Below are 19,652 nucleotides of genomic sequence, written 5' to 3' on the forward strand. Positions count from 1 at the left end.
TCATTTGATAATAAAAAAAAGGGAAAAAAATGAACTTGCATGGTTTTAACACTTTCAAGTTAACAAAGACAGACAAACAAGATATATACCAACACCTGACAAAGCTCCTCCACACTTCTTCTCTAGTAGTTCTGAAATAGGTGTCTTCTGGGCCATATTTGTCATGATGACATGCCAAAGCGACAATCTCACAAAGTGAAAACAATATCTGCAGCATGATGGCAATGTGAATTATATGTAGGATATGTATAGGCAGAGATGTAATAGGGGATGTAGTTCCTATATATGCATATAAGAAGTGTATTTAACAAAGGAATGATTCTATCCAGCACACCACTTCAAACCGTCTTAAGGTATTTAAAGATAGTATTTTTATAGTTAAAAATACATGTAATCTTCTTTATTATACTTATTTGAATGTACTCCCTTTCTTGGTGTTATTAAGCTTTCTTTAACTGCATTTCAGATCTTCATCACATGGTGGCAGCATATAGTGGGGGAAAAAAAGTATTTAGTCAGCCACCAATTGTGCAAGTTCTCCCACTTAAAAAGATGAGAGGCCTGTAATTTTCATCCTATGTATACCTCAACTATGGGGTATGGGGAGAAATAATCCAGGAAATCACATTGTAGGATTTTTAATGAATTAATTGGTAAATTCCTCTGTAAAATAAGTATTTGGTCACCTACAAACAAACAAGATTTCTGGCTCTCACAGACCTGTAACTTCTTCTTCTTCTTCGCCTGATGAAATTAATCATCTAAATAAAATTCAAGACTGCCTCAAGGACTTAAAAACGTGGATGACCTTAAATTTTTTGATGTTAAACACGACCAAAACTGAAGTTATTGTACTTGGCCCGAAGAATCTACGAAACAAATTATCTAAAGATATATTAACTATGGATGGCATTAATTTGGACTCCAGTGAGACTGTAAGGAATCTTGGTGTTATATTTGATCAGGATTTATCCTTTAACGCCCACATAAAATCAATTTCAAGGACCGCCTACTTCCATCTACGTAACATTGCAAAAATCAGGCATATCTTGCCTCAAAACGATGCAGAGAAACTAGTCCATGCATTTGTTACTTCAAGGCTGGATTATTGTAACTCCTTATTATCAGGGTGTACCAAGAAGTCAGTCAAATCGCTTCAGCTGATTCAAAATGCTGCAGCTCGTGTACTAACCAGAGTTAGGAAAAGGGACCACATTACTCCTGTTCTGGCTGCCTTACACTGGCTCCCTATAGAACACAGGATAGAATTTAAAATTCTTCTTCTCGCCTACAAAGCCCTTAATGGGCAGGCGCCATCTTACCTTAAAGAACTCATTATACCCTATTGTCCTACCAGGGCATTGCGTTCCAAGAATGCAGGGTTGTTGGTTGTTCCTAGAGTCTCTAAAAGTACAATGGGAGCCAGAGCCTTTTCTTATCAAGCTCCACTTTTGTGGAATCAGCTTCCAGTTTGTGTTCGGACGGCAGACACCCTATCCGTTTTTAAGAGTGCGCTTAAGACCTTCCTTTTTGATAAAGCTTATAGTTAGGGCTGATTAGATTCAGCCCCTAGTTTTGCTGATATAGGCTTAGTTTGTCGGGGGACATCTTACTTCTTCCTTCTCTCTGTCTATACCTGTGTACTCTCATGTTCCGATTAACCCAGCTTCCCCAAATGTCTTTCTTTTTGGTGTCTATATACGCCGGGATCCGGAGTCATGGATGATCCTGCGGTCCTGTGTCATGGATTGCGAGTCCTGGATCTTGAGTCGTGGCTGTGGTCCTGGATCATAAGTCCTGGATGGATATACTCATGGATTCATCTTCCTATTATACACACATGCATTTCCAAACATTTGGACTACCTATGTTGCAAATGTATTATCTTTTCAATTTACACACGGCATCTATTGCACGTCTGTCCGTCCTGGGAGAGGGATCCCTCCTCTGTTGCTCTCCCTGAGGTTTCTCCCATTTTTCCCTTTAAACTGGGTTTTCTCTGGAAGTTTTTCCTTGTACGATGTGAGGGTCTAAGGACAGAGGGTGTCGTATTGTCATACTGATATTCTGTACAAACTGTGAAGTCCACTGAGACAAATGTAACATTTGTGATATTGGGCTATATAAATAAACATTGATTGATTGATTGATTCTTTAAGAGCCTCCTCTGTCCTCCACTTGTTAACTGTATTAATGGCACCTGTTTGAACTCGTTATCAGTATCAAATCCTGCAGTGCCAGACGTGTCCCCCTGCTTAAGCCAGTACATGTCCAGGCCCGTCTGAAGTTTGCTAGAGAGCATTTAGATGATCCAGAAGAGGATTGGGAGAATGTCATATGGTCAGATGAAACCAAAATAGAACTTTTTGGTAAAAACTCAACTAGACGTGTTTGGAGGAGAAAGAATGCTGAGTTGCATCCAAAGAACACCATACCTACTGTGAAACATGGGGGTGGAAACATCATGCTTTGGGGCTGTTTTTCTGCAAAGGGACCAGGACGACTGATCCGTGTAAAGGAAAGAATGAATGGGGCCATGTATCGTGAGATTTTGAGTGACAACCTCCTTCCATCAGCAAGGGCATTGAAGATGAAACGTGGCTGGGTTCTTTTAGCATGACAATGATCCCAAACACACCGCCCGGGCAACGAAGGAGTGGCTTCGTAAGAAGTATTTCAAGGTCCTGGAGTGGCCTAGCCAGTCTCCAGATCTCAACCCCATAGAAAATCTTTGGAGGGAGTTGAAAGTCCGTGTTGCCCAGCGACAGCCCCAAAACATCACTGCTCTAGAGGAGATCTGCATGGAGGAATGGGCCAAAATACCAGCAACAGTGTGTGAAAACCTTGTGAAGACTTACAGAAAACGTTTGACCTCTGTCTTTGCCAACAAAGTGTATATAACAAAGTATTGAGATGAACTTTTGTTATTGACCAAATACTTATTTTCCACCATAATTTGCAAATAAATTCTTTAAAAATCAGACAATGTGATTTTATTTTATTTTTCTCATTTTGTCTCTCATAGTTGAGGTATAGCTAGGATGAAAATTACAGGCCTCTCATCTTTTTAAGTGGGAGAACTTGCACAATTGGTGGCTGACTAAATGCTTTTTTGCCCCACTGTAGGTCTATTTTGTGACACAAGATAGTCACATTGTGTCAGATGAATAGATAACTTTATCAGGACTTCTTAAAGATGGAATACAAATGCCTCACTGAGATACAGTACATACAGGGCAAAACTAGAGTGAAGAGATAAAGCTGTCAAATTGTCTATGACCTTTTATTGTTTGATTGTAATTAATTGTATTTGTATATGCATTTTGGTGCTAAAAATTGAGGTTGATAAAAGCCTGTTATACCAATACGAGAAAGGAGGACAAAATAATGTTTTAGAGCTACCTGTTGTCGATGTGAAATATTCCAAATATCAAAAGCAGGTTTAAAATATCAAATATCAAAGACTATCCTATTTTTAACATTGCATATTTTCTGTCTACATTCACATTTTTACTTGGAAGTAACTGTATAATATCAGGAATTATTACCAGGCTACAGAATAGATGAACTCAAATATCACCACATCTCGTACAAAAACAAAAAATGTATCAAGTTTATATTTAGTTTGGAAAAAGCTTGTTCTGATTTTTACTGGATACTATCAATGCAATATATTTTCTAAAGAAAACAAACCTCTTTTTCCTTAATATGTTTTTGAAAAAACAATGTTCAATTCATATTTCCATGGCAGTGAAGAATTAAAACGTTAATCATTTCGAAAACTTTGTTGTGAATTGGAGCCACGAGAGTATTCACAGTTCACATATTCCTGACCACAGCCTATAGTTTTCCCATATCCGAATGCCCACGTTGTTTTTACTATGTATATTACAAGAGCTTTGACTCCACAGTATCCGGTAGGCTATACTTCACATGAAATGCAGGGGAAATGTCCACTGTTTGTTGTCTGAAGCTATAAAAGTGACAGCTGTCTCCAACAGGTGCCATAGAGCAGCAGCTCAGCTCGCCCTGAATGTGAATTTCTGCCAGTGAAGAGAGGCGCTCACAAGCTGCTGACAGTCACTCACATGCAGGAAAGGATAGGCACTGTCAACATTGTTAACATATTCGTGGGTAAGTCATGTCGTATGATTTAAGGCAATACCATTAACCTCATTTATTTTAACATCAGTATCCGTGGCATAAGTGACGTTGTCTGTATACGCTATTGTTTGTATGAGGCAGTTAATGTCAAGCTAATTAGTGTTGTGTGTATTAAAGCTGTTTAAGTTTCCAACGTTACCACGCCGCGAAACCGCTTCACTTGAATAAATTGAGAAGGAAATCCTCACACGGGAGTTCAACGTAAAACATGCGAATGACTACAAGGTTAACGAAGGCATATTTACACTTTATTCATATTTCTTGACTTAAAAGTAACTTTTCCTTATACGTCCGTGCTCAAAATGTTGTCCATTTTTCTATTAAACCGGGAAGCGTATTCAACGATACCCAACCAATGGCGGAGCCACGTTAGCAGCACCAACGGCAGGGTTGCGTTCCAATAGTCAATTTAGCTTAGGAACCACTGGACCTCCCTTACCGAAAGGAGAGGAGAAAATGCTGCCCCACAATGCCTTGAAGCCGCAGCATTTGCGTCCCGTTCACGGAAACAAACGATTATGACGGAGAAATGATATCATGAAAGTTACGGTGCTTATTAAGCATTTTAAAACGTATGTGGTAAGTTGCCAAAGTGCTTTGTTTTGAACGTTCATCAGTATTATAATCAAAACGTTGAACGTTAGTTTTTACTGAAATGATCAAATAAAATCAACATTTCACTGAGCTGTGTGGGGTTTGTTCAACTTTTAAAAGATGTTTGAATGGTGATATACACAGTGATAAGTGTTAAGGACTAACGTTTATAATAAATACATTTTTATTGATTTAAAGATATTTTTATACAATCATACATATGGGATCATTTGTATTAATGTGGACCGGAGGGAGAGGGTGACGAGCATACATTTCAATTTCCTTTTTTATTTCAATTACAACTTTGGTTGTTTCTCTGTTGTCCACGTTCATAAAGCATAAAACAACAGCATCAGAGCACGGTGCAGAGCCTCTAGATGAGTCCCTCGTTCTTATTAAACATCCATGTAGTCCGTTGTATAGAACACTGTAGTTTCCATAGCTTCACCACAGCAGCAGACGCACACAATGACGTCCGCTGGCGCATCATAAACACGTCAGATAGTGAAAGTGCATTCGGATTCTCTAAAGCAGTGGTTCACAACCTTTTTTGAGTACTATACCCCCAAAGCATTTCAAGCCAACCTAAAGTACCCCCTACTACGCAATCAATCGTGGTGATCCCCAGGATATATTAATAGTCGTGTGTGTGTGTGTGTGTGTGTGTGTGTGTGTGTGTGTGTGTGTGTGTGTGTGTGTGTGTGTGTGTGTGTGTGTGTGTGTGTGTGTGTGTGTGTGTGTGTGTGTGTGTGTGTGTGTGTGTGTGTGTGTGTGTGTGTGTGTGTGTGTGTGTGTGTGTGTGTGTGGCTAAGGTGAAACCTGGTAGTGGAAGAAGGAGAGAAGTGACGAGGAGAGATAGAGAAGAGGAGGATATTTTTGTAAGGTAACTCATCAATTAATGTGACACTTGAGCCTGTTTCTCCTTCATCAGTTTTGTGAGTCTGGGGGAGATTGTTGCAACAGCTGTGACCAGGTTATTCTCCAAGTTGAGTCTGTTCCTGTGTTTAGTCTTGATGTGGGTCATGGCGGAGAATGTCAACTCACACAGGTATGTGAACCCAAAAGGCAACAGTTCATTCAGGGCATGTTTCCCCAATTTTCCACACCACACCAGAACTGTGTCAGTGGTGTGCTTGAGTACCTCATCTTCAGGCTCCTATCTGAGGACACATCTATGAGGTCTTCTTGCAGTCTGGCGGGAATGCTGCTGTTAATGCACGTCACAAATGGATTACGCACCCAGGCCAGTGTGGATGACTTGTTGTCAATATCAGGGAAGTAGGAGTTGAACTCATTCTTGAGCTTGGACAAATGTGTGTGTACTATTTTCACAATTGGAGCTCTGTCACATTCACCAGTAGCAATGTATGCGTTCAGCTGCAGGAAACAACTTGTATCCCACATCCTATTTTCACATTTGCTCTGCCAGAGCTTGATCTTCTCCATGAATCAACACACTTTGTCATACAAGCTAAGAACATTTGTGTCTTTACCTTGAAGAGAGAGATTCAGCTGGTTGAGTTTGCTGAACATATCAGAGAGGTATCCCAGCCGAGCTACCCAGTCAGCGTCGTCGAACATAGCCACAAGTGGGTGTGTGTGCTCCGACAGAAATGCCCTCACTTCATTGCGTAGCTCGAACAGCCGCTGTAACGTCTTCCCTCGGGATAACCAGCAGTGTGAAGCAGGAGCTGTTTATGTTCTGACCCACCGTCTTCACAAAGTGACTGAAACAGTCTATGATTCAAAGGCCTGGACTGTATGAAGTTGATCACTTTTACGGCATCATTCAAAACATTGTTTAACTCTGGACTCATTCTCTTGCTAGCTAATGCTTCTCGGTGAATCATGCAGTGCGTCCATGTAACGTCAGGGTTTACCTTTTTTATGTGGGCCATTAATCCATTTACTCTGCCGGTCATCGCCGCAGCGCCGTCTGTGCACACATGAGAGCAGGATTTCCAATCCAGCTTGTGTTGAGAGAAACAATTGTCAATAACGTTAAAAACGTCCTCTCCGGTAGTTCTCCCCGTGAGTTTCTTGCAAAACAGAATGTGCTCGTTCATCTCCAAAGTGTCTTTGTAAAGCACAAACGCAATCAGTTGTGCTTCCCCACTGACATCCGTTGATTCGTCCAACTGCAAAGCGAACGTACCAGACGCTTTACATTTTTCCACCACTTGGTCAATAATGTCAATTCCCATGTCGTCGATCCGATGGCACACAGTATTATTTGACAACGGCACTTTCTTCAGGACATCAGCTGCTTTCTTATCGAGCATAGTTTCTGCGAGAATTATAGCAGCAGGCAAGATTAGCTCTTCGGCTATGGTAAATGGCTTTTTCGATTTAGCAACGAGTAGCGACACGGCATAAGATGCCTCCAAGGCCTTGGTTGAGACCGATGTCGCTTTCTTTAGTTTTTCTTGGCTTCCCTTAAATTCGGCCAGCTTTTGGTGGAAAAACTCTGCAGGCTTGCCCACACAGGCGGGATGTCTAGTACTAAGGTGCCGATGTAAATGGGATGGTTTCATGCTATTATTAGAAAGCACGTCGCCACAGATGAAACACATTGGCTGCGGTCGCTCTGTAGTTGTGACCGTAAACCCGGAGAGCACATAATGTTCACCAGACTGACGATTCTTCACCTTTTCTGTTTTTATTTTCTTGAGAACGGGTTCTCCTGATTCAGCAGTATCACCTGTGCTGTTGTTTCTGGATGAACCAGCTCGACTCAGCCATTGATCCATAATGATTATGTTAACAGCAATTTTGATCTCAATAAACACCAGCGCATTCACTTGATAGGATGTTGATATTTTGCTAGCTAGCAAGAAAACCAGCGAGCCACTACAATGATGATGATGTAACACCTGACAGTCCGGCGGGAAGCTGAACGCCGCGCCAATAATAATATATAGCCAGCAAATTATTACTTAATTTGAATGCCCCCAATTTTGGTTACATTATTACAGATGATGCATTATTCATTATTTGGGTACAGTTTTCCCCCGGTTGGGAAACACTGCTCTAAAATACCGCAGTCTCTTCTCCTAAGTCCTTTTGAATTCTCCTATCCACTATCCCTTAACCCCGTGACGTTTCACTCAGAGGTAAAGGAATAGGAGATAGGGTTAGAATTTAGGAGCTGATTTTTGGATTATCGGAACGCAACCCTGGTCTACGGAGGTAACCCCCACCCCTAGCTATCTAGGTTAGCATCTGCTCCGCTAGCAACTTCAGAGATCTTTAAAAACACAAACATTGACACATATTATTGAAGTTTCTGCCAATCGTCTAAACTATGTATTTTCTTAATACTGTACTGGATGGTTACATTTGAACACATCCCATTTTTCTCAAGATAACTTTTTTTAATTTTTTTATGAGCACTATATGTGCCATGAGTCTTTGCTTTTAAAGACTTCTGGGAGTAGTTGTATTGGATCTTTTAGAATAAAATCTTCTAAAGTGTGATTGTCCTTGTAGTAATTAGTATCCTTGATTTGTATCAATACATTTCAAATCTTTTCATTTGAACTTTATTTAAAACTCTTGTATGAAGAAACATTGAGTGTATTCTAACCTTGTATCTATAATTAATATAAACATTTATTAAAGATGATTATCAAGTGTGAATTGGATATTTATATTTGTTGAAATAAATATTAACGCGTGTTTTAAAAAAATGTGAAATGTCAAGATAAATATGCAGACAGACAATACTCAACACAACTCGACTGCAGTACTGTACAAACTGGCTTTTGTTATCTTGATCAGAAAACAGTCGTTGGCAGTAAAATATTTATTGGAGATATGCATACAGACCGAATGAGTCCCTCCTCTCCGGTGTTACAAAAAGTCACATGCAGTATTTGCCTTCTTGCATGATGTGTGTTTTATACATTTTAAATGTAATTCATCAGAAATATCTTTACAGATATCAAACTAATGCAGTCTTGCTATATTGTTTTATAAACACACCTGCTATTGTTTACAAAGACTGCATTTCATCTCCAGTGGTGAGAACCAAGTGTACGCAAATTCATTTGGTTTTAGCAGTATTCTTCTGTTACTTTATACTTCTACTCTACATTTTAGATAAAATGTACGAGTAATTTTAAACCTTAGTTTAAATGTATGTTCAAACATCTGATCAATGTTTTGCATCTGATCAATTATTTGCATTATGGATTATACATTCTATCAAATAGGCCTATGCTTAAAAAAACATTCCAACATTAACATACTCATAACATGCTCTAATGAGATTATCCAATGATATAAAGGACTTATAAATAAAACACTGAAAGAATCCATCTAAATAACAACAAAAATGTCCCTTGTCATTTTATTTTAGTGCTAAAGGTTATAAGCCTAATAATTGCTGTTAAAATGTGGTGTTTTTCTATAAATTAAAAGGTATTTTTTTTAACACTTAACATTAGGACAGACTTATCTTTTTATATAACAAAGATAAGAAATCTTAGCGCAATAGAATACTTTTGATCTTACTAGTGTAAATGTTTAATGTTGCATCATTGGATTTTGACATTTGATCAAATAGCGTCTATTCACAGCAGTGCCTCTGCAGAGTGAGGGCTGAGAGAGGATGTCACTGACCGACAGTAACCTCAGTGCAGGGTGCATCAGCACTAAACGCATCCTGCAGCATTTTAGCGCTTGCGCATGAGTACTCTGCCTCTGGATGTCATGTGATGCTGTGGTGCGGTGGATCTGCATTTTCGTCTCTCATGGCAATTGGCTGAGACTGATCTTTCTATAGAGCAGTGATGACAACATCTATACACGTGGAATATTTGTAGACTTACCATAAAAAGTAGGCACAAGAAAATAATAAGATAATCTTTTTATTCTGACGCATGCTTAAATTGATGTCTTGTGCATAATGCAATTTATTCCTATTGCAGAGTGTCATGTGAATTACCTTTTTTTGGGGGGGGATTTTATTTTAACGTTGTGTCACCCTATAGTCATTATACAATACAGAATTGCATATGAAATGCAGTTGTACCTGCTGCTCAATGATACAATCAAAGAAAATGTATAAACAGATATTTAAAGAACAAGATAAGACTTAAACAATAAGACTGGCAATAAAGTACAACCAAGTTATTTCTATTGAAATAGCTTTCATCTGTCATTACAAACATCTTGTTGTTAGGTTAAATGTAAAAAGTCATCTTTCACATAAGCCATATTGGAGTTATTTCTCAATCAGGAAATAAGATTGAGCAGAAACGTGCTCTCTTCCGCCTATTTGACCTTTTGAACAATAGAGGTGGGAGTTGGGGGGAAATATTGCAAAGGAAATTCCTTTTTAGGTTAATCCACCAGCAATGAGAGTGGTTATTTGTTTACCGCAAGTGTTGCTTGTGTATTTCTGAAAAGATTTCTACTGTGCTATAAATGGCAACTTACTTTCATTTGGTAACACACACAAGAATTTGAAATGTGATGTCTAATTGGCTGTGAGTCTCCACCCAAACTTCACAGAGCCCGGCACGTTTGCAAGTAGTAATGTTTACCTTGTCACTCCTTTATTTATTTTTAATAGTAATTTTCGCCAACAGCAAACCCATTTATGATATGGGTATTGGGTTCCTTTAACTAATGTTCCTCATGCTGCTGTCGTTTCCTTTCTTGAGCTGCTGTCTTTGTTAAGCAGCCTGTATATCAGGTCATTGCTCAAAAGAACTAGAAAAACACGATTGGCTTGTTAAGTGTAATTGGGCTGACAGCCCTAAAATCCGGTTTGCAAACATTGTTAAGAGTAATGTTGTCACAATGTTGAGAAAGTCAGTCTGTCAGAAGAGGTTTCTCATTCGTTCAGGTATATGGAAAACTGCTGCAATGCATTGATCCCAGTTTTATTTTGATAAGAAGCTTTGGCATCTGGTGTGTGATCTATATATAAATACAACATGCGGTAAAAGTACTGCTTTGGAAATGTCGCTAATAGAATTATTATTAGCTAAATACAAATGTAAACAGAACATAAAATATAAGAAGTACTCAATAGTAAAAAAAAAAAAAAGCCCCTGTGACTGTTACATTGTTAAAAATCAATTGATTTTCCCTGCTGATGCATACATTATTTTGTAGTTGCATATCCCCTTATTTTAAAAGCCGTTAGACATTCTTGCTTTAGAATTGATGAGAAGGATTTGCTAAAAAGTTCTGTTAGTCCACTAATTGATTAAGCATGTAATATAAATTAATATAAAGTTTAACATTATTTGCTCCATATTCTAGTTGGAGTTCATCATATATTGAGTTTGTAAAGTAACTATAGCGTTTCTTTTACATCTTGATAGATAAAACAACCAGTCCATTAATCAAGAACATAATCTCCTGATGATTATAAATCGTAAATTATCCATATTTACAGCCAAAACCAATTACAAATGTCTTAAAATTGAGGAATTATGCAAAGGAGGTGGGAGATAAATGTGTAATATGTTTATGAATGTAGGTCAACGAGTGGGCGTCTTTGCATTGTGCACAAAAATGATTTCCACCAATGAAAGGTCAAAAAGTCAAAAAGTGAAAAAGTAGCACAGCTGCAATCTGAGTCTGCCCTCAGAAACCGGAGTTACAGTTTGTCCGAGAGTAACCCAGCATAGCTGCGCCTGCAACGTGTTTAAGTGTGTGAAAGTGTGTACGTGCGGGGAGTATCTCCATAGGGGGATGGTGTTGGAGTTTCATAGCATCATCTGTGGAGTGTGTGTGAGCGAGAGAGTTCTCCACTCCCCCCTCCACCTTTTTAATTTGCCTTGCGTGGCCTTATATGGAAAATGGATCTTGTGTGGGGTGAGCAGTTTCAGCCAATCAGGTTGGTTTGGGATGATGGAGGAGGGAGGGGTGTGTGTCTGGAGGAAGCAGCGTACTCTGTGCTGGGTGGGGTTTTCAGGGGGTGGGGTCAAACAACCGGCTGGTGTTTGAAAATGAATGATATGCTGCTGGAGTTGTAGAAACAGTGGTCTGTCTCCGTGTTTGTGTGCGCGATTGTTTAGGACCAGAACTCATTTATCTAAAGGAGAAAGTGGACCATTCCAGGGAAAACCTGAAATACAAACCAGGGGAAAACAATATTTCCAACAATGCAATGTGAGTAGCTCTATGTATTTGTTTTATTTAATGGAGATGTGATGTAGCAGTAGCCCTCCTTAGCTCAGCTCTCACTCAGTCTGATCAGGTTTGGTTAGAAACCGGTTGGTGATGATGCCTGAGTTAACAGCCTGCCAATATGTAGGTTTCATGCATGATACTACAATTGCGTATATATCTTATTATCAGTTAATTTATTTTTATTTTCTTTAGGTTTAATGCCATATTTGTGGTTTCCCCTAGTAATTGCCTGTGGTATTCCCTTAACAGTTTCAATGAAAGAGGTACTTCTTTTGCCTTTTTTGAGCGTGAATGTAAAAGCTTAATACACCATTTTAATACAATATGTAATCTGGTAATGTTAATAGAAAATGAGAAGTGAATTGTGTGTCTCTGCAACATGTGAACATATGGTCTCCTGTAAAAGGGTGTAACCCTGCAGATCTGTTTTTAAATCTGCCAGATGACCATTATTGTTAAAGGGATGCCTTTAAAGCCTTCCCCTTCTTTCTTTTTTTGTATAAAAATGTTTGCATTGGCTCAAAAATATTTGAAACTGTATCAAAAAAGTTGACTGGTAGCTGTTTAGTGAGGATGCTGAAGATTAAGCCCAGTCTTGAAAGTGCTCTGCTGGGGTCTGTTTGAGAGGCAGCAGCTGGCCCAGGATGCAGATCGATCAGAGGATGTATTGACAGAAATCTGTTCATCTCTCTTGTGTTTTGGGTGACATTAGGTTAAGACAGTCAAGGGGAGATGGCTGTTATCTTGAACAAGGGGAGACTGCATGAGAAAAGAGACACAACAAAAGGGAGGGGTGGGTCTGTTGTGTTTGACAGGGGATTAACCAAACTGAAGTTTGCAGGCATGGTGTTATTGTGTTGTGAAGAGACCCTTTTTTAACATTCAGGTTTTAGTCTTAAGTCTGGGTTGTGATAGTTGTCTGATTTCTAAATGAACAAGGCACTCTTCTACACCAATCGATAATGAAACAGTGGTGTTGTCTTTAAAACTGTTGCATTTTCCCTTTCTGAATCAACCGCTGTTGTTGCACACGACTCTGCTCTACATTTTTAATCCTGTCCCGATTGCATGAATGCGGTTGCATTTAATGATGTCGGAGGGCTTAGTCTTTTTCAGACAACTAATCCTGGTCGTTAACTGTGCTGAAAATTAATAAAACACAACAAATAATATGGATATGTTTACGACAGATATTTTGGCTCTAAAAAAAACAAACAACCAATGTGTCATTTGTCCCCAAAATATTGCTTGTTCCAGCTTCCCCATGGTAAAGTCTGCTGCTTTAACTTTTATGTTATTGCATATTCAAAATCTTTCAGTTTTGGATGTTGATCAAACAAAACAAGACATTTGAAGAAGTCCAATTGGCACTCGGATTACATTTTCCCTATTTTCTGACAATCTAAATATCAGTTGATTGGCAAATTAAACTTTACCCACAAATCTAAGCGAAACCAAGGTCAATTAGGAAGCAGGAAAGTTTAGGGGAAGCCCACAAACGTTTCTCTATCGGTAAACCACACCTTTACCAGAAATGGATTACAACAAATCTGGAAGTGATAGCTACATCAAAAGGCATGAGTTTTATTTTTGAGCAATCCTGGATAAGTTGCTCAGTAACTCTTGAGGACATATGATTAATGTTGTAAGGCATGTGTCACTGCCTGAAAAGATGCAGGGGGTGATCACACCGTAGCTAAATCAGAAGAATGCATCTCAGCTTAAATGGTGATCTAAACGTGATGAGCTCATGTGAACAACGGCACATTGGACCAAAATGGACACAGTGTTGCCGCAATGACAAGGGAGCAAACAAGAAACAGCCTTAGGGCCTTTCCAGGTCTGATGTTAGGCTAAAGTAGTCCTGACCTTGAGGGTACAAGTGACTGAACCTTTACTTAAGATCATTGTCTGGCCCCTCACCCATCTCATTCCTTCAACCCCATGCATGAAGACAAAACAGACTCATCCTAAAGACATACGAGGAGGAGGAGGGGATTTTTTGGATATCTCTCTGCCCATACCACACCCAAGGTCACACATCCGCCTGCATCCACCTTCAACTAAACTATCTTTAATACTGCTATTACAGCTGTGTCTTTGAGGTATCTGCAGCTGCATTGGAAGGCCAAATAGAAATAGCATAGATGGTGAGAGATCCCCCTGTGACATATGTCCCCTGGGCTGAAAGACCTTGTGGCCTCCGTATGGGGTCAGCTGGCCACTGTCACATGACTTGAGTAGGATTGATTTTCTTTTACAACAGTGATGACAGCTTGAGTGGAGGCCTGCTGATCCATCAAGGTCCAGAATTTCAGGGATGCTGGTATTTCGGCCATTTTAGACACAATTCGCTCATGTTGAGTTGGTCTGTTTTTGTAGTTATATATCAGAAGGCGTGGTTGCGTGATGGAAAATATTTTGGTTCCTGCTCTCTGACCTCTCTGGAGCCCAATTGTCCCTGACAGGAGAGTCATGATAGGCTGCCGTCACAATAGGCAGACGAAGCCGCTGGTATGTGTTTTCAGACTGCTAAAATAAACATAACAGCAGCAGCTCGGACCTGTGTGAGCAAACAGAGGGGCATGAATGAGCGCCATGGAGGTGTGGGTTTTATGGTGGCCGAGTGGTGATGCGTTATTGTTTGGAGGCTTTGACATGTTTCCTGTGATGAGGTAATGGCCAATGCAGAAAACTATTCTCTTAAAATGGAACCCATTCCCTTTCAAGATGCTATTGCAGCCTTATTAATGCAAGTTGATTGATAGGAAAAAAATTGTTGACCCTCATATGTATTTTTTATTTAGAATGTAAAGCGTTCATTGGATTTTGAGAGGGTGGAGCAATGTAAACATTGGGTGTATTGTTGACAGCTGGACAATGTTATCTGTAGCAGGACTTTTCACTTTCCACAGCTCCATATGTTTCCCACACTGTTGCCACACAACCAAATTCTGTCAACAGAGCAGTCGTAGTAAAAGCAAATACAATGTTTGTTTAGCAGCCCATAAAGTCGGCTATAAAGGTGGAAAACATGTAAGCAGTTGTGCCGTGCGCATTACAGTTCTTCCTTATTTGTATATGATATCAGCGGTGCCCTGTACTACGAAATTCGAATCGAGTTGAGTTATCTGGCTTAACTAACCCTAAAGGCCCTGACACACCAAGCCGATTTCGGCCGTTGATAGATGTCTGGCCGTCGATGAGCGTCCTGTCGCCCTACTCAGATTGGTGTGTCCCGCACCGTCGTGTCTTTTCGGCTGTGCCGACACCTTCCGCCCCCGATTAAACATGGTGAATCGGTAGCGGAGGCTGTCGGCAAAATAAATCACTCTGATTGGCTGAGAAATTACGGCCAACAGTTTTATTTACAAGTATTAAAAGTAAGCATAGTACACCAAACCAACTGAGACCTGTCTGTCCGCCGCATCTACGCACACACATATACTGTACCACACGCACCTAGACACTGTACAACACGCACCTACAGCTCCTAAAGCATATGATATCAGGATACAGCCGTTGTGTATTTTATGTGTTGCACTAAATGGTTTTAGAAAAATATCGACTCTTTGTTTGTAGATATACTAAACTAAAGCATACAAATAAAGAAAGTAATGTAGGCCTGTTATACTGAGTGATATATATTATACCCACTGCTCTGCTTTCTGCACGGACCTCACAGCTGTTCTCACTGGAAACTAGGGCTGCTCAATTAATCATATTTTAATCGCAATTACGATTTTGGCTTGCAACAATTATGAAAACAACATCGAAATAAAACGATTATTTATTTATTTAAATTAATATTTTATTTGTTAAGCTTTTTTTTTTTCTTGGTTTTTCAGTTGAATTATACTTAAAGTTCAGGGTAATCAACTGTTAAAAACATACTGTTCAAATTTGTTTTCTCCAATAAATGGATGTTTTCAAAGTCAATGAATAATCACATTTAATAATCGCAATTACAATTATTGACCCTAATAATCGAGATTATGATTTTTGCCATAATCGAGCAGCCCTAGTCTTTATAGTCTTTACAGTCTTTATATATACAGTCTATGGTTCCAGTGCAACTTTTTGGCCAAGACGCAGGAGACGTGAGGTGACACAACAGTCGGGTCCCTCGGGACGTGTTCTTTGGTGTCAGTTTGGTGTGTCCAGGGCCTTAACAAATGCGATCTCGCTAAGCGGTCCTACGACGCTGGTTATCAATTCGGTAAATCAACCCAGGGTTTCACCGTCCGGCTGAGAGCGCATTCGCGTGAAAGGGGCGGTGTTGGCAACATTTGACCAATCACAAACATGGATAAGCGTACTGACATCACAGCGTCATACTGATGATATTAGACAAATATGAAGAAGTTAAACTTTTTTTTTATTTTTATTTTTTATAAACAAACAGACAGACAGACGGCACAATAGCAGTTGGCAGACAAGTACGGTGACAACATTATGATTCAAGTCTGACAGGACAGAAAACAAAAAATAAATAAAACAAAGGACTGTGACAGGACAAAGAAAAACAACAACAAAATCAAGATCTAAAGGCTCTGAGTCTAAGTCCATTATTAATAACATAATGAAAGAGTAGAAATCAAACAATGTGTATAAATGGAACAAAAAGACCAAATATATCAAATAAAAACATAGCACTTGTTGGTCAGTCAGCCGCCCACTAATCACAGTTTAACACCGCAGGTCCACCACCCTATTGTACAGAGACATCCGGCAGCTGCCGTATATACTTGTAGAAGGGGTTCCACATCTTGTGGAATTTCCCCAGGGAGCCCCTCAGTATCCACCTTATTTTCTCGAGTTTGGCTGAATTTAGGACTTCTTTTAACCACAAGGTGTGTGAAGGGGATATTAGAGATTTCCCCACGAGCAATATCAGGCGTCTGGCTAGTAAAGTAACAAAGGCTATGTAGGCTGTCTCCAGAGAAGAGAGTGGCCATGTGGGTGGGGTTACACCAAACAGTGTGGTCATAGCATTAGGAGCAATTGGTTTTCCTGTGATTTCTGACAGTGATCTAATTAACTATTATTAACAAAACTGCGAATCTGTAGATACCTGAAGAAATGTTGGCTAGGTAGTGCACATTAGGGCTGCACGATTTTGGGAAAAAATCTAATTGTGATTTTTTTTCTGACAAATATTGCGATTCGATTTGCGATATTTTTGTTTTTAAGCGACCCAACGGAAGTTTATTGTAAAATGCGGCCATATCTCCGGCTAGGAAGGTCGTATCAACCTGCTTCCGTCTCTAGCACCCCCGCAGCCCGAGCTACGAGTGAAAGAACTATACTTACATGAAACTTCCGTTGGGTTGCTTTAAAGTCAAGCTTCAGTTTAAGATTCACCCTGTAATAGAAACATGTGATGGAGCATTACTAACCTGACTCAGATGGTTTGTTTCACCAAACCATCTAGGAAAGCTCCATTGGAAGTAAATGTACTTGGCAGGTGATTGGATCAATTTGTCTATCACCTTCTATAATGGGCCACTTCTGATTGGTTAACATTGGCTGGTACATGTGGAGCACAGCACTTCTGATTGGTGTGGATGTCTGACACACAAGAATAACAATTTTTTAAAAATAAAAATAAAAATAAAAAAATCGCAGGCTTTGCGATTTGATAATCGCATCATTTCAAATCGCGATTTCAATTTAAAATCAATTAATCGTTCAGCTCTAGTGCACATTTATCAGATAGCTGTTGGAAAGAAGCAATTGTGTTGTGAATATAAAGATCTTTGAATGTTTTAATGCCTTGGTTAGACCAAATAGTAAATGCGCTATCTACTAAGGGTGGAGGAAAAACATGGTTTGCAGTTAAAGGGGCTAATGTAGAGTATGTTTGGAGATCAAAGAAACGTCTTAACTGATTCCAAATGTTCAATGATGCTTTGACAATTACATTTTTAGTGTAAGCAGAGGAGGGGGTCTTAATGGGAGAGTAGAGATACTGGACTACAGGAAGCAGCCTCCATTTCAAGCAAAACAGGCAGAGAGTGCTGTGAGTCAGACTGCAGCCAGGACTGTATTATTCTCAGATTAGTAGCCCAATAATAGAACTTCAAATTCTGCAGAGCAAGTCCACCCCGCGCCTTTGGTCTCTGTAAAAATTGCTTGGGTATCCTTGGGGTTTTCTTGTTCCAAATAAAGTTAGAAATAATAGTGTCAGTTTTACGAAAAAAAGTTTGAGATAAATATAGAAATTTGGGGAGTATATTCATCTTTATAGAATTTAATTCAGGCAACCAGAGACAGATTTAACACTGACCAGCGGTCAAAGTCTTCCTGTACGCGGGACAAAAGGGGGGCAAAATTAGCTTTTATAAAGATCTTTAAATGTATTGGTCACCTGGATCCCGAGGTAAGTGAAGCTGTGTAGTGCAGTTTTAAATGGTAGACTATGTAGAGGGAACTCACGCGCCGCTCTATTTAAAGGGAACAATTCGCTTTTACTTAAATTTAGTTTATAACCAGATACAGCACCAAATGAGCTAAGGATAGAGAGAGCTGCAGGGACAGACACAGATAAATTAGAGAAGCTCTCTGTTCTACCCCATTTCTGAAAATACCTCTAATGCGGGGATCACAGAGAAGAGCAATGGAGAGGGGCTGAAGTTAAACTTTAAACATCCATGACTTAAACACTTTATCCAGGATAAAAGCCACATAGCTGCACCTGCAAGGTGAGTACAGCTGGTAAAAAAAAAAGTGTTTGAATTCGTACATTAACAGTTTCATGATATCACTGGCACCCCATCTAAAACACGAGTGGATCTGACTTTAATTACAATTGACTCGAGTGTTTCGTCAACTTAATGTGTTTTTAAATAATACTTCTGCATACAGTATGAGACACTGTGAGTGTTGTACGGCCAGATACGGCTCAAGAAGCTGACTCGGATAAGGAAATATATGATATATTATGATGTGATATGAATGATAATGGGACACATCGAGGTCTGCACTCACAGTGTAGGAGATGTAGTAGGCTACATAATGTTACTTTGATCCGGTTACTTATGTTGTGGCAGATATTTAAGTAAGGTTTCTTAACGCTAATGTTATAATAGTCAGATTGCTCTGAAGATGGGAGGTGATATTCTATGAATTGCTATGGAGCAGGTTTGGTGTTCAGCACTAGTTACCATGGCGATCTTCCCCGGTAAGAAGTGAACCAGCGTCGTAGGACCGGAAACCCAGAGTTATCCGGCTTCGTAGTACAGGGCACTGGTCAGTCACCATCACAATATTTACACAAAAGTATTTTATGTCTCATAACCAAGAAGACCTGCTGCCAACATCACTCAGGTTTGAGTCTTCTGTGAACTAAAAGCTATCGGCTGTCAGTCACACATTGGCGTGACTGTCTCGCAATTAGGGGAGTTATGCTGTCATTTTTTTTTTTTCGGTCATAAGGTATCTTCTCAAAAGAGTGTCTAGTTTTCCTAAAGTAAAAAAAAAGGAAAACTTACCCTGATATTATGATTCTTGTCCTTATATCAGTTATGTCAATACTTGTCATTTCAACATATTCTAAGACATGTTAGTCAATAGTTGACAACAAACGATTTAGTTCCTAGTCATTTGATTCTCTGAAAATAGTGACATAATGAATCTGTTTTTGTCACATGAATTAGATACATGCTACAAAGAGGCCTCGCCATTATAAAAACAAACACATTCAATCATAATGTGCAAAAAATAAACAAACTTTAGTTATC

General features: G+C 39.4%; 1 protein-coding gene across 3 annotated transcripts in view; it reads left to right on the forward strand.

Moving 5' to 3' along the window:
• Nucleotides 1–3,987: 3,987 nt before the first annotated feature.
• acsbg2 (acyl-CoA synthetase bubblegum family member 2) overlaps nucleotides 3,988–19,652 on the forward strand; it is a 30,728-nt gene continuing 15,063 nt past the window's right edge. The window contains exon 1 of one of the 3 annotated variants that reach the window (XM_079680187.1): nucleotides 3,988–4,134. In XM_079680187.1, coding sequence (XP_079536313.1) covers nucleotides 4,089–4,134 — 46 coding nt within the window. In that variant the 5' untranslated portion in view covers nucleotides 3,988–4,088. Of the gene's footprint in view, nucleotides 4,135–5,581; nucleotides 5,642–11,705; nucleotides 11,890–19,652 lie in introns of those variants that run through there. The other 2 variants (XM_079680189.1, XM_079680188.1) reach the window with 2 other exon arrangements.

The sequence above is a fragment of the Notothenia rossii genome (genome assembly GCF_949606895.1).
Source record: "Notothenia rossii genome assembly, chromosome: 1".
Lineage (NCBI taxonomy): Eukaryota > Metazoa > Chordata > Actinopteri > Perciformes > Nototheniidae > Notothenia > Notothenia rossii.